The following is a 16,229-nucleotide window of genomic DNA, read 5'->3' on the forward strand; positions in this document are numbered from 1 at the left end:
CTTAGATAGGGTTACCGGAGCCAAGTCCTGATAAAGTTGTAACTCTGATTGTTCATAATGAACCGGCCTCTTTGCCCTGGCCGCGGTCAGAATCTCCACAGTGTCTACTGAATTCAAAAGTCCGCATATAATATCTCTGGGCGGGTCGGTGGTTGCGGGTTTAGGCCGCACAGCACGGTGTACTCTTTCAATTTGAATAGCCCCAGCCCTCTCCTGGCCCAGGAGAGATGCAAAGATAGACGCCATACTGTCTCTCAAATCCTCCGGGGGGTAGGATTCAGGCAGACCCTTCAGACGTATGTTTCTGCGTCTGTTTCGATTTTCCAAATCCTCTAACATATCACTTGCTCTATTAATATGGGCATGATGCAACACGACATGCTGTTCTACGGTGGTGGAGTGAGTGGCGAGAGCCGAGTAGGCCGACTCCACTGACGACACTCTGCCCCCCAGGCTTTGCATGCCTTCCCTGAGGGCTGCTAATTCCGACATAATCGGGGCTACCGTATGTGAGCGTAGTTTGCGCATAAAGGACTTAGTAACTAGAGCCGAAGAGTTGGTATCTGACCTGTCCGCGCTGGTCACGCTTTCCATATCCGAGTCCTCGGCAGTGTACTCCTCCTGCACTTCCCCCTGCGCCATCTTGCGCGCCAAGGCCGGGGACCGGGCCGGCTTCTTCTTGAAGAATTTGTGCATTTCCCCCTGCTGATTCCTCCCGATGGGTGTACCGGGGGTCTCCTGGCTCTTGTCTCGCCCGTTCTTCCCCATTTGTGCTGCTGTTCGTTAAGTTTGGAGTGGGTAAGGCCGATTCACAGACGGAGCTGCAGGCTCAGACGTCCATCTGTGTTGACGGTTAGGCTCCGCCCCCTCAGCACCCCTGCAATTCTGTCAGATAATACTCGGTTTCTTCCAGAAAATGATTGCAAGCACAAATTCTTTGGTATTTTCTTCATTTCATTTGTCTTCAATGGAAAACCACAAAAAGAATTGTCAAAAAGCCAAATTGGATATAATTCAACACCAAAAATAAAAAAGGGGGTGGACAAAAGTATTGGCACTGTTTGAAAAATCATGTGATGCTTCTCTAATTTGTGTCATTAACAGCACCTGTTATTTACCTGAGGCACCTAACAGGTGGTGGCAATAACTAAATAACACTTGCAGCCAGTTGAAATGGATTAAAGTTGACTCCACCTCTGTCCTGTGTCCTTGTGTGACCACATTGAGCATGGAGAAAAGAAAGAAGACCAAAGATCTATCTGTTTTGGGGTTGCTTTGCTGCCTCTGGCACTGGACTGCTTGACCGTGTGCATGGCATTATGAAGTCTGAAGACGACCAACACATTGTGCAGCATCATGTAGGGCCCAGTGTGAGAAAGCTGGGTCTCCCTCAGAGGTCAGGGCTCTTCCAGCAGGACAATGACCCAAAACACACTTCAGGTCAGCACTAGAAAATGGTGGTGAGAGAAAGCCCTGGAGACTTGTAAAGTGGCAGCAATGAGTCCAGCCCTGAATCCCATAGAACACCTGTGGGGGAGGGGGAGAGATCTCTTGGTGGCAGTTTGGAGAAGGCCCCCTTCACATCTCAGGGACCTGGAGCAGTTTGCCAAAGAAGAATGGCCTAAAATTCCAGCAGAGCCTTGTAAGAAACTCATTGCTGGTTACTGGAAGCTGTTGTGCGCAGTTATTGTGTCTAAAGGTTGTGCTGCCAAGTATTAGGCTGAGGGCGCCAATACTTCTGTCTGGCCCTGTCACGGAGCAAAGGTATACGTCTTCCTCCGGAAGGTCTTTTGAATCAACACGGACGCAAGAGGTCGGGAGACAACAGCAATTTATTGTAATCCACAAAGTTAGAAGCCGGCGGCGGTCACATCAACCGTAATAACAATAAGTCCACAGAAGTCACAATCCAATGATAGCTTTGGTTCCTTGGTCCTGTAACTAAATCCTGGCTCTCTACAGAGCTGTGCACAGGCCGGCTAACACATACTAACTGCAAGCTACAACTATATACTAAACTGTTACTTCCTCTATCTGTGGGTGGGAAGGGCTGAGTCACAGATCCTTCCCCCCTCACCTATACCAAGGAGAGCAGACTCCCTGTCTCTTTTGAACAATGCACAGTCCAACATCTTCTTGGAGACACTGATCAGATTATCTCCACCCATTGTCCTCACTGGTCCTCACTAGTTAGAGGGATTTGCATACAATGTGCTAACACACTAGACCCGAATCAGCCAACTACACACTGATGTTTACAACAGGTTAGAGAATACATTCCACATGAAATATATATTACACATTGCCTATAGTATAGACTCTAACCATCCCGTGACAACCCCTCCCCCTCTCAAAACATGTGCATGACACAATTGGCCTACACAGGTAAATTGGGGAATGCACATCAGTCTCTATAGCTCATATGTCCTCCTGCCGGGATAACCCATCTGTGTTCTGGTGTTGGTTCCCTCGGCGGTGCTGAATGGTAAAGTTGTAGGGTTGAAGGGCTGGCATCTGTCAGAAAATCCGGTGGATCCATGCTGGCTTCTCCCTGAGCTTGGCTTCGGGTCACTGCTCCCACAAAGTGGCACTGTAGATTTCCAACATCGTTGCCTAACAGAACATCGGCCGGCAGCCCGCTCATCACACCAATTGTGCATCGTTTTGGTCCATAACCATAGTCGAGTTCCACGGTAGCTTTAGGAATACGTCTTTGAGTACCCCCTGCCAACTTGATAGAAATGCCAGGGCCCTCCTCTAGGGCCTCGGGTCGCACAACTCGGGGGTCCGCTACCGTTAGGAAAGCTCCCGAGTCCCTGAATCCAACAACTGTTCGGCCATCCAGTAGGACCTCCTGCAAGTGCTTCCTCTGAAGGTTTGCGGGATGTGTGGCGGAAGGCTGAATCCCATAGACCCCTGGAGGTGGAACAGATGGGTCATTCATGGAGTCATCTGGAAATGGGGCCAAACTTTCTGTCCTAGGGGTGGTTCCCAGGTAGTGAATAGGCCGAGATGCCACGGTGGCCCGTGCCCCCATGTTAACAGGGCAACTAGCTTGCAAATGTCCAGGCTGCCCGCAACCAAAACATCTGCGCTCTAGCATTCTTCCAGTAGGTCGTTGTCTAGGGACAGGGTTGTTCATAGCTGGAGGCCAATGGGCTGGGGCAAGGGTAGAGGGGGAATTGTAATCCTGAGGCCGGGCACGAAAGGTGGGTGGCTGGCTGAAGGGTGTCTGGCGGACTGTGGTAGTTTTCCGCTCCTCTGCAAACAACCTCTTCCACTGCGGCTTGATGGTCAGGCCCTCATCTGCAAGAGAAGCAGCTTGCTCAACTGTGGCTGGGTTCCGTTCCAGCACCCACTCACGGATCTCAGCGGGGCACTGGGAAAAGAACTGTTCCTTAAGTATGACTTGGAGGATCTTATCGACTGTGACAGCCTCCTCTCCTTCTAGCCAGCGCTTGCATGCTTGCTTCAACTTGTGGGCGAACATGTGGAAGGAGCTTCCCCCATTGTAAGACAAAGAGCGGAACTGAACTCGGTAGGTCTCTGGAGTGACTGCATAATAATTCTGCACCGCTCTTTTAATGGCCTCATAGTCCCGCTGATCACTAGGGTCCATGGCTCTGAGAGCTTCCGCAGCCCCATCTCGTAGGTGCCCCACCAGATACCGGACCCAATCCTTCTCTGGGACTTCCATCAGGCGGCACTGGTGTTCGAAGTCCTGAAAATATCCATCAACATCCCCAGCCACTTCATCAAAGGTCTTGAAGTGTTTATGGGAGACATATGGTGGTTCTCTCACTGTTGGGCTGGGGGTCGACGTTTGATTATAATTCCGTGCAGTTATCTCAGCCATTCGCATTTCATGCGCCATTCTTTCCTTTTCATACGCCATTCTCTGTTCCTCCTTCTCCGTTTCCTGAGCCCTCTGTAATGCTCTACTCCTTTGCTCTGCAGTTGCTCCTAGCCCCAGCACTGCCAATTCCTCCTCATACAAAACAACCCATCTGCTCTTTTGGGTCTGTACCTGCCACTCCCGTATCTCTCCAGTCTCCTGGGGGCAGCCCTCCTCATGGTCGCTTTGCAGGGTCATCTCCTCCAGTGCCTCGATCAGTTGCTCTTTCGTTCTTCCCTGGTAACTCAGGTTTAGTTCCCGGGCTCTTACTTGTAGACTTGCCATAGTCCAGTTCCTGTATTCTGAGGTTGTGGCTCCATTAATCGCTGGGCTGCTGTAGTCCATCTCGCTGTCCGCTGTTGATCCCACCGCTGCCAACCAGTTGTCACGGAGCAAAGGTATACGTCTTCCTCCGGAAGGTCTTTTGAATCAACACGGACGCAAGAGGTCGGGAGACAACAGCAATTTATTGTAATCCACAAAGTTAGAAGCCGGCGGCGGTCACATCAACCGTAATAACAATAAGTCCACAGAAGTCACAATCCAATGATAGCTTTGGTTCCTTGGTCCTGTAACTAAATTCTGGCTCTCTACAGAGCTGTGCACAGGCCGGCTAACACATACTAACTGCAAGCTACAACTATATACTAAACTGTTACTTCCTCTATCTGTGGGTGGGAAGGGCTGAGTCACAGATCCTTCCCCCCTCACCTATACCAAGGAGAGCAGACTCCCTGTCTCTTTTGAACAATGCACAGTCCAACATCTTCTTGGAGACACTGATCAGATTATCTCCACCCATTGTCCTCACTGGTCCTCACTAGTTAGAGGGATTTGCATACAATGTGCTAACACACTAGACCCGAATCAGCCAACTACACACTGATGTTTACAACAGGTTAGAGAATACATTCCACATGAAATATATATTACACATTGCCTATAGTATAGACTCTAACCATCCCGTGACAGGCCCATTTTCGGAGTTTTGTGTAAAATGATCAATGATTTGACTTTTTTTCATTCTCTTTTGTGTTTTTTCATTGCAAGCAAAATAAATGAAGATATTACCAAAGAGTTTGTGCTCGTAATCATTTTCTGGAAGACAGCGAGGATTATCTGACAGAATTGCAGGGGGGCCAATACTTTTGGCCAACACTGTATAGCCTGACTGAAATGCTGTGTATACCACTTAGGTGTTTGGGGGTACACACCGTGGATATCTGGACTGAGCGTATATGGACTTCTCTCCCTGCAGTGTATAGCTCTGAAAAGAGTTGTTGTTGTTCTTCAGATTTCCTGCCTAGCAGAAGCTAATCCCTCTCTAGCCCTCAGCAGATCTCTGTCCTTATATCTCCAAGTCGCAAATGAGACGAACATGGCGGCCACTATTCTTACAAATCGGAGGTCACCTGATTTCGGCAGCCAATGGCTTTTTTTTTTTTCAATGCCTCCATTGTTGTAGTTCCTGTCCCACCTCCCCTGCACAGCTATTGGTGCAGAAAAAGCGCCAGGGAAGGTGGGAGGGGACACAAATTTTTACTACATTTGCCTCGTGGTATTCGATTGGAATTGATTATCTCGAACAGCCTGATATTCAATCGAATACCTATTCGATCGAACGGAGTTTGCTCCTCTCTAATCAGTGTATACACTCATCCTGCAGAAATTTCACAAAAGCATTTTTTAGGGCTGAAATTCCATACCACTGGTATACAGTTTATACCTGTCCCATAGGGGTGAGAAGAAACCTGTATACTGTCATCTGGTATATATGGTAGTAGATAAACGCCATATATCTGCTGATGCAAGGCTGAATTCACAGAAAGGGGAAAAAAAATAAACTCTGCTGGTGTAAGGCTGAAGTCACGTAAAGGGTCTGACACTGTAAACTCTGCTGGCAACAACTAAAAATGCAGGTGCAGAAATCAAATTTGAACTCAAAAGAAAACAGACACGCAGGTTCTATTATGAAATTAGAAGTAGAAGAGTCGCTCAGTAAGTGACATTTGTGGTTCTTTGTGTACACTCTCTCCCACCAAAAAGGCTCACTTGTGGGCATACTGGCACCCCCTCGCCAAGATCACCAATTCCCTCTACCGGAATGAAAGACAAGATGTTATTTTTATACTGGGGGTCGAGGATTGCAAAATTCCAGTATTGGTTGCTCTCCATGATGTGAACTATGCCTTTGTCACTGGAAAAGCAGCACAACATGAAGTCAGCCATGTGTGCCAGAGTGTTACTTGGCATGACTTCACTGCCCCCACCGGAAGTGTCACTCTCCATTTCATCCTCTTCTTCCTCCCCTTCACACCATCCACACTGAAGCAATGGGATTTACTGAACTTCCCCGCTAGCCTCGTGTGTGACAGTGACATCATTTGCCACTTCATCCTCCTCCTCCTCTTCCTCTGTCATTCAACGGTGCGAAGCTGACAGGAGTGTGCTCTGAGGGTTTTCAGGCTAGCAGCGGCTACTATAGACTTATGAAAGTGGCCGCACTTTCACCAGTATCTCAGACACAACGGGGTAGGTTTTTAAAAACCTTTGCACCACCAAGTTGAAAACTTGGGCCAGGCATGGAAAGTGTTTTCAGTCTGGCAAGTGGTCAAAGAGAAGACATAGTGAGCACAACTTCAAGTGGTTAAAGAAAGATGGTGGGAATGTAGCCTAACATGGGAAAAACTAATCTGAACTCCATATATAGCCTTCTGCATCCAGTTCTGAGGGGGGCCCCTATACCCCCAGGCATGCGATGTGTATATTTCTAATTCCTTCCTCCCACTGGGGGATACATAGTATAGCTCTGATAGTGAGCCGATGATGCTGGCAACTGCAATTGCTCCTGATGCCGAGAGTTCTCTCATTCCAGCAATGTAGTTTTGCACCCTGTATTGCTGCAGCCAGCACGTCAAACAGATACAGTGCACCTCTCTACCGCTCTCCTACTAAAAGTGTCCTCAGCTAACTTTCTCTCTGACCAAGCTCATGTTTCTTGTTCCCCCCCTCCTCAAACCCCCCTCCTCATTTAATGTCTGGAGGAGAGAATGTTTGACCAGCAACATAGAAAGGAATTCTTTACAGTAAGAACAGCGAGGGTACAGAACTCTCTGCCCCGGGAAGTAGTGATGGTGGATTCACTGAACACGTTGAAAAAGGGCCTGGATACCTTTCTCGAATAGAACAATATTATGGGTTAAGGGGTCTAGATTTTAAGGAAACGTTGATCCAGGGTTTTATGCTGATTGCCAGATTGGAGCCAGGAAGGAATTTTCTTCCCTTGAAATGGGGCAATTGGCATAACCCTCATGGGTTTTTTTGCCTTCTTCTGGATCAACACTGTAAGGATTGTAGGGTTATAGGATGGACTTGTTGGACTGATGTCTTCATTAAACCTCATCTACTATGTATCTATGTAAGAATACATTAGCAACACGGCCTTTCCTACTTTGCCTACTTTCTCGACAGATGCTTCTTCTTCTCTGGTTGCCCCGTTCTCCCCTACAGTAATGGAGATGGGTTAACTGAACTCTCAAGTAGTTAAAGCCCAGGCCTGTAGCAGAGTATGGAGGTTGCAGCAGCAATAGGAGTCCATACAGTGATCAAGAGGCAGAGTGGGGAGGTGGCAGCAGCAATGGGAAGGCCATACAGTGCCCAGTCACAGAGTATGGAGGTTGCAGCAGCCTTAAGAGGACATACAGTAACCCAGTGGCAAAGTGTGGAGGTGGAAGCAGCGTGAGGAGGCCATACAGTCACCCAGTGGCAGAGTGAGGAGGCATCAGCAACAATGGGAAAGCCATACAGTGCCCAGTGACAGTGTGAGAAGGTGGCAGCAATGTTAGGAGGACATAACATTAAAGCTACACAGGGGAATACCTCTGTCTGCTTGGATCATCAATAAATTGTTTATTGAATTGTCTTTGTTCATATAGTCGATCAAATATATGGAAGGTTAAATTCCAAATGGTGGAAACATTGCATATCAGCCTATGTTGTGAGGCCAATCTCCCACTGCAGCGCAAGGTTGATGGTATATGAGTGCCCATACAGTGACCCAGTGGCAGAGTGTTGAGATTGCAGCAGCCTTATGAGGCCATATAGTGACCCGTTTATAGAGTACGGATTTGGCAGCAGCCATCTAAGGCCATACAGTAACCCAGTGGCACAGTGTAGAGATTGAAGCAGCCTTATGAGGCCATATAGTGACCAAGTGATACTATAAATCTGCTGCCAGATGCAGAAGATTTAATGATCCATTGTATGGCCTCCTCACGCTGCTGCCACCTCCGTATTCTGCCACTGGGTCTCTGTATGGCCTCATAAGGCTTCTGCAATCTTCACACTCTTCCACTGGATCACTGTGTGGCCTCCTTACGCAGCTGCAATTTCCTCACTCTGTCACTGGGTCACTGTATGTCCTTATAAGCATGCTAAGATCTATGCATTCTGCCACTGGGTTACTATATGGCCTCCTCACGCTGCTGAAATTTAAACATCCGCCACTGGGTTACTGTATGGATTCCTAAGGCTGCTGTAACCTCTATGCTCTGCCAATGTTTAGAGTAATGGATAGAAGAAAAGGCCTTCAGGGTATTATCACATGCCTCTTTATGATGGGTAAAGCCTACCAGATCAGGATGGATCCGGGAAATTATATCATGGTGCAGTCTGTTGACAATTAGTTTTGTTAACAGTTTGGCATCCGTATTTGTCTACACCTAAGGAAAAGTTGGGGGTCTTTTCCCTCCTTCAGTATGGTCCTTCAGTGATATGGACATGGACAAAGGAATGGGGGGAATAGTACAGCATGGTAAACAGTATTAAAGGCTTACAGAAGTAGAAAGAAAAGTTCAGATTGTAAGACATTATAAAATCATGCAGTGTACCAGTCTGGTCCTGGGCTTTAACTACTTGGGAGTTCAGTTATACCCATCTCCATCTCTTTAGGGGAGAACGGGGCATCTGGAGAGGCGGCGTCATCTAACGAGAAAGTAGGCAAAGTAGGAAAGGCCGTGTTCTTAATGTATTCTTACATAGTAGATGAGGTTGGATGAAGACATCAGTCCAACAAGTCCATCCTATAACCCTACAATCCCTACAGTGTTGATCCAGAAGAAGGCAAAAAAAAAATCATGAGGCTTATGCCAATTGCCCCATTTCAGAGGAGGAAAATTCCTTCCTGGCTCCAATCTGGTAATCAGTATAAAACTCTGGATCAACGTGTCCTTAAAATCTAGAGTCCCTAACCCGTAATATTGTTCTATTCGAGAATGACATCCAGGCCCTATTTGAACGTGTTCAATGAATCCGCCATCACCACTTCCCGGGGCAGAGAGTTCCAGAGCCTCACTGTTCTTACTGTAAAGAATCCACTACTAAGTTGCTGGTAAAACTTTCTCTCCTCCAGACATTCAGTTGGGAGGGGGGTTTGACTAAGTAGTGCATTTATGGGGTAGGGGTTAATTATAGAGGGAATTAAGGTAGTCTCGGAAAACAAATGCTATGTCCATTGTTAAGTAGGATGTGTGGCTTTGATGCTTTTTAATGAACAATACATGTTGGGCAGTGCGCCTATTCCTAACCACAAAAGGTGCTCAGCCTTGTTACCAAATTCAAAGAATGAGGGTTGACTAAGTTGGTGGAGTCAATGTTGCTTATATTCGAGAAGGGATCTGATCAGGTGACAGGTCATCGTCAGGTCTGTGAGATTTGGACAATGGAGAGATTGCTTATGTTGAGTCTCCTGATCATTCAGTGTCTTGAGGAAGGATTGAAATATCACACCTGCCTCATGCTACAGTCTATCACCGTGTTTGATCAGAATCCACAAAAAACACATTTCAAGATCTCCCATTGCATAGGCAGAAAGGTTTCATCATGCAGGTAATCCTGAGCAAAATTGGTAATGGCAAGTCTAAGATCCATTAAGCACTGAGCATCCTGCAAGGGCAACTCATTAAATCTCCATGAGTTAGTGCAAGGAGAGGGTGGTCAGAGAGTTAGGGAACAAGTAACAGGAGCGTGGTCCGAGAGAATGTTAGCCGAAGACACTTTTAGTAGAAGAGTGGTAGAGTCTTGCGCTGTATCTGTGTGCTGGTTGCAGTAATACAGAGTGCAAACTGCATTGCTGCAATGGGAGAACTTTCGGCATCAGGAGTAATTGCAGTTGCCAGCATCATCGGCTCGCTATTGGAGCTATACTATGTATCCCCCAGTGGGAGGAAAGAATTAGAAATATACACATCAGGTGCCTGGTGGTATTGGGGCCCCCCTCAGAACTTGATGTGGATGGCTATACATGGAGTTCAGATTAGGCTTTCCCATGTAAGGCTACGCCCCCACCATCTTTCTTTTACCAGTTGAAGTTGTGCCCACTATGTCTACTCGTTGACCATTGAAGTTGTACCCACTATGTCTTCTCTTTGGCCACTTTGGCCACACTTTGTCCTCTTTTTAACCAGTTGGCGATGTGCCGCACTATGTCTTGTGTTCTTTCTTTGGTCTCTAAATATCTGATAGGAGACTTCTGCCCAGCTACTGGTCCCATAATCTCTAGTAGAGGTCAGAGATAGTTGCATGTTTATAGTTTAATGTCAAATGTGTATTCCATTGTATGACATTGTATCACAGATACCTGCAATGACAATATAGTGTGATTCTTGTACAAGGAAAGGGGGGTTTGGACATACTAATAATACTACAGCATAAAAAATAGGTCATCAATATGAAACCAGTGGAGACCAAACTTGGCCAGAAAGTCATAACCAAAAGTGACTACATGATTAAGAGTAACCAGTCGTACTGCTACAGTAGAGATGGGTATCCAGTTTATTGCCATATATAGGGCTGTGGGAAATTTTGTTTTTTTTCTTGTATGGGTAAAGATTGTGTATGGGGAGAGATAGGAACAATGGTGTGTGCTAAACTGTGACTTAATCCTGGACTTCCAATCAATAACAAAAAGTAAGTGACTGCCGCTTACCACTTTCGCCGTAGTACAATGGGGTGCTAGACCGGCCTCTGGACCAACAAGGACTTCCAACAATAGGTAGGTATGAGAAAAAAAGGATAAGGTAAGGATATATTTGATAGACCTGTTGCAAGAGACTGATAGACCGTTATTACATTGCGTAGAATATTAGGCCATAACAAGCGTCTCCTAATGAGCAAACTATCAATTAATGTAACCTCCAGTCTCAACTGTTTACTCCGTTCCTTCAATAGGATCATTATGTCGGGATCCTTGGGGAATTTTTCTTGTTTGTCTGACACTATAAAAACATGAACATCTGTCAAATTCACCATTTACGTAGAGGATACCACAACGTTAGTATGTTTCATCTTGGCTGAAAATCCTCTTGTGAGGAACTCCTAAGGGGAACCATTAGTAACTAGAACATGCACTGCTATCTTGTCAGATCTGAGATCATGAATCAATATTTTTATACTTTTATATTATACATGTTGTGTGTTACAAATACTAATTTTTCCTTGCTACTAAAGAAATCAGCTTTGGAACAAAGAGTGTATCTAAGATGGCGCCGACTCCCCGGTTTGCTGAATTCCTTAGATTGTAACCAAGACTACAACCTGCTATGCGTCAAGATCAAGAGCCAATCAGAAGTGTGCAGTTCTGGGACGTCAGAAGAATTTCATGTTATATTATGCATTAACCCTTTCCTTTCCTGTATAACTATGTGTGACGTGAAATAAAGTCAGTTCAGTGCTAGCCGAGGCAATGATATGGCATGAGCTAAAGTTCTGAAGCCGATTGAGTCTGATTCATTTCTTAAAGCGACGGTGCACACATGTTAATACTGATTTGACCTGGCTGATTGACCCGTGCTGTCGATTACGACCCTGACAATCTAATATCTTCATTTTATACAATTCATTTCATTTTAGATATTTTCTGCTTAAATATTCACAATTTCTAGAAGAAACAATTCTTGGATTTTGATCAAGATATTAATGATGTGTGAGGAGAACCAGACACAAGTCACTCAGATACGTCTTCTTGGATTCCGAGGTCTACACAAATACAAACCTCTTCTATTCATTGTGTTCCTCTTGACTTACATATTTATACTGGCCGGAAACCTTCTCATCATCCTATTAGTGACCACTATTGACCACCTGAAGACCCCAATGTTCTACTTTCTGAAACATTTATCCACAGCCGATGTCTTACTCACCACCACCATTGTCCCCGTGATGTTGGGCATAATATTTCTTGATGAGGGTATCTTACTCTTTTGGGGTTGTATAATGCAACTGTTTTTGTTCGGCATATTTGGTTTCATTCAATGTTTGCTCATTGCCGTCATGTCTTATGATCGATATTTGGCCATTTGCCATCCATTACGTTATTCTTCACTGATGAGTCCAGATCTTTGCCTTCTGCTTGTTGTCGGTTCGTGGTTTATTGTCATTGTGTTAACATTAAGTGAGTTTTTTGTTGTCATCCAGTTTAACTTCTGTGGCTTGAATTCCATTGACCACTTCTTCTGTGACCTTGGACCAGTTATAGAATTGACCACGTCAGACATTTCTATTTTCTTATGGCAAGACTTTGTTCTCTGCATCTTGATCATTTTTTGCCCGTTTGCTTTTATCATTGTGACCTACTGTTGTATTTTCTTCGCCATCCTTAAAATTTCTTTGGCTTATGGTAAAAGAAAAGTCTTCTCCACTTGTAGCTCCCACCTGACCACAGTCTGCATATATTATGGAACCCTGATCACAGTATACATAGGTCGATCTGATGAGAGCACATCTTATATTGATAAATACAGATCCCTGTTGTACATAGTAGTGACCCCATTGTTGAATCCCATTATCTACAGCCTGAGCAACAACGAGATGAAGAGAGCTATGCAGAAAATGATGAGTCGGGTCTATCAAAAGGATTGAGAAGACAAAATATTTGAGTCATATGAAGACCACACTGAATGGTTATTCACTTTTGTATTAAGGGTCACATGGCTTATGAGACCTGGACTTCTACCATTTAGTTTATATTATGTAGACATTCATCTAATTGTTGTAGGGGATAATAGTTTACAGCTGCTGTTCAAGGTTTGGACTGGAGGGTTTTATAGCCACATAATGGTACAATTCCAGATGATTATATATAATTTTAGAATGAACTGTAGACAGGTGTGAAGTCCCATAAACTTCTAGTCATCTGGTGAGCCATGGACAAAGAGGAAGTTTTTGGAACTTTCATTAGGGCTTCTCATGACTATAGACCATATCCATATTGTCTACATCTGATTCATCCCAAGTAATAAATTGTTCTATCAATCTTTTTTTTTTTTTTTTCTTTAACAGGTGAGGCCATTGAAATACAATAAATAGTACAAATTATGGGGTGTCTCCATAGTACTCCATGAACTGTCCAAAGAAGAGGACTATTAATGTATGGAGGCACTGGGTGGGAGGAATGCCTGAGAAATGGAGGGAGGTATGCCTAAGAAATGGAGGGAGGTAGTCCTAAGAAATGGAGGGAGAAATGACTGAGCAATGGAGGGAGGTATGCCTAAGAAATGGAGGGAGGAATGACTAAGCAATGGAGGGAGGTATGCCTAAGCAATGGAGGGAGGTAGTCCTAAGAAATGGAGGGAGGAATGCCTGAGCAATGGAGGGAGGAATGCCTGAGCAATGGAGGGAGGTATGCCTAAGAAATGGAGGGAGGTAGTCCTAAGAAATGGAGGGAGGAATGACTGAGCAATGGAGGGAGGTATGCCTAAGAAATGGAGGGAGGAATGCCTAAGCAATGGAGGGAGGTAGTCCTAAGAAATGGAGGGAGGAATGCCTGAGCAATGGAGGGAGGAATGCCTGAGCAATGGAGGGAGGTATGCCTAAGAAATGGAGGGAGGTATGCCTAAGCAATGGAGGAAGGTAGTCCTAAGAAATGGAGGGAGGAATGCCTAAGCAATGGAGGGAGGTAGTCCTAAGAAATGGAGGGAGGAATGCCTGAGCAATGGAGGGAGGTATGCCTAAGAAATGGAGGGAGGTATGCCTAAGCAATGGAGGAAGGTAGTCCTAAGAAATGGAGGGAGGAATGCCTAAGCAATGGAGGGAGGTATGCCTAGGCAATGGAGGGAGGTATGCCTAAGCAATGGAGGGAGGTATGCCTAAGAAATGGAGGGAGGAATGACTAAGCAATGGAGGGAGGTATGCCTAAGCAATGGAGGGAGGAATGCCTGAGCAATGGAGGGAGGAATGCCTGAGCAAAGGAGGGAGGTATGCCTAAGAAATGGAGGGAGGTATGCCTAAGAAATGGAGGGAGGAATGACTAAGCAATGGAGGGAGGTATGCCTAAGCAATGGAGGGAGGTATGCCTAAGAAATGGAGGGAGGTATGCCTAAGCAATGGAAGGAGTAATGCCTAAGCAATGGAGGGAGGAGTGCCTATGCAATGGAGGGAGGAATGCCTAAGCAATGGAGGGAGGAATGCCTAAGCAATGGAGGGAGGAATGCCTGAGCAATGGAGGGAGGAATGCCTGAGCAATGGAGGGAGGTATGCCTAAGAAATGGAGGGAGGTATGCCTAAGCAATGGAGGGAGTAATGCCTAAGCAATGGAGGGAGAAATGCCTAAGCAATGGAGGGAGGAATGCCTAAGCAATGGAGGGAGGTATGCCTGAGCAATGGAGGGAGGAATGCCTAAGAAATGGAGGGAGGTATGCCTAAGCAATGGAGGGAGGAATGCCTAAGAAATGGAGGGAGGTATGCCTAAGCAATGGAGGGAGGTATGCCTCAGCAATGGAGGGAGGTATGCCTAAGAAATGGAGGGAGGTATGCCTAAGAAATGGAGGGAGGAATGCCTAAGCAATGGAGGGAGGTATGCCTAAGCAATGGAGGGAGGTATGCCTAAGAAATGGAGGGAGGTATGCCTAAGAAATGGAGGGAGGTATGCCTAAGAAATGGAGGGAGGTATGCCTAAGAAATGGAGGGGGGAGTGCCTAAGAAATGGAGGGAGGAATGCCTGAGCAATGGAGGGAGGAATGCCTGAGCAAAGGAGGGAGGTATGCCTAAGAAATAGAGGGAGGTATGCCTAAGAAATGGAGGGAGGAATGCCTAAGCAATGGAGGGAGATATGCCTAAGCAATGGAGGGAGGTATGCCTAAGCAATGGAGGGAGGTAGTCCTAAGACATGGAGGGAGGAATGACTGAGCAATGGAGGGAGGTATGCCTAAGAAATGGAGGGAGGAATGCCTAAGCAATGGAGGGAGGTATGCCTAAGCAATGGAGGGAGGTATGCCTAAGAAATGGAGGGAGGTATGCCTAAGCAATGGAGGGAGGTATGCCTAAGAAATGGAGGGAGGTATGCCTAAGCAATGGAGGGAGGTAGTCCTAAGAAATGGAGGGAGGAATGCCTAAGAAATGGAGGGAGGAATGCCTAAGCAATGGAGGGAGGTATGCCTAGGCAATGGAGGGAGGTATGCCTAAGCAATGGAGGGAGGTATGCCTGAGCAATGGAGGGAGGTATGCCTAAGCAATGGAGGGAGGTAGTCCTAAGCAATGGAGGGAGGTAGTCCTAAGAAATGGAGGGAGGAATGCCTAAGAAATGGAGGGAGGAATGCCTAAGCAATGGAGGGAGGTATGCCTAGGCAATGGAGGGAGGTATGCCTAAGCAATGGAGGGAGGTATGCCTAAGCAATGGAGGGAGGTAGTCCTAAGAAATGGAGGGAGGAATGCCTGAGCAATGGAGGGAGGTATGCCTAAGAAATGGAGGGAGGTATGCCTAAGCAATGGAGGAAGGTAGTCCTAAGAAATGGAGGGAGGAATGCCTAAGAAATGGAGGGAGGAATGCCTAAGCAATGGAGGGAGGTATGCCTAGGCAATGGAGGGAGGTATGCCTAAGCAATGGAGGGAGGTATGCCTGAGCAATGGAGGGAGGTATGCCTAAGCAATGGAGGGAGGTAGTCCTAAGAAATGGAGGGAGGAATGCCTGAGCAATGGAGGGAGGAATGCCTGAGCAAAGGAGGGAGGTATGACTAAGAAATGGAGGGAGGTATGCCTAAGAAATGGAGGGAGGAATGACTAAGCAATGGAGGGAGGTATGCCTAAGCAATGGAGGGAGGTATGCCTAAGAAATGGAGGGAGGTATGCCTAAGCAATGGAGGGAGTAATGCCTAAGCAATGGAGGGAGGAGTGCCTATGCAATGGAGGGAGGAATGCCTAAGCAATGGAGGGAGGAATGCCTAAGCAATGGAGGGAGGAATGCCTGAGCAATGGAGGGAGGAATGCCTGAGCAATGGAGGGAGGTATGCCTAAGAAATGGAGGGAGGTATGCCTAAGCAATGGAGGGAGTAATGCCTAAGCA

General features: G+C 46.3%; 1 protein-coding gene across 1 annotated transcript; it reads left to right on the top strand.

The window, feature by feature from the left end:
- Nucleotides 1-11,869: 11,869 nt before the first annotated feature.
- LOC142202472 (olfactory receptor 5G9-like) lies at nt 11,870-12,811 on the top strand. The gene has a single exon (XM_075272601.1). The coding sequence runs from the start codon at nt 11,870-11,872 to the stop codon at nt 12,809-12,811; it is 942 nt and encodes a 313-aa protein (XP_075128702.1).
- Nucleotides 12,812-16,229: the final 3,418 nt, after the last annotated feature.

Source organism: Leptodactylus fuscus, chromosome 5 (genome assembly GCF_031893055.1).
Source record: "Leptodactylus fuscus isolate aLepFus1 chromosome 5, aLepFus1.hap2, whole genome shotgun sequence".
Classification (NCBI taxonomy): domain Eukaryota; kingdom Metazoa; phylum Chordata; class Amphibia; order Anura; family Leptodactylidae; genus Leptodactylus; species Leptodactylus fuscus.

Bases quoted from the DNA above. Each gene is read 5' to 3' on its own strand.
- LOC142202472 (XM_075272601.1), top strand. From the start codon at position 11,870: ATGATGTGTGAGGAGAACCAGACACAAGTCACTCAGATACGTCTTCTT.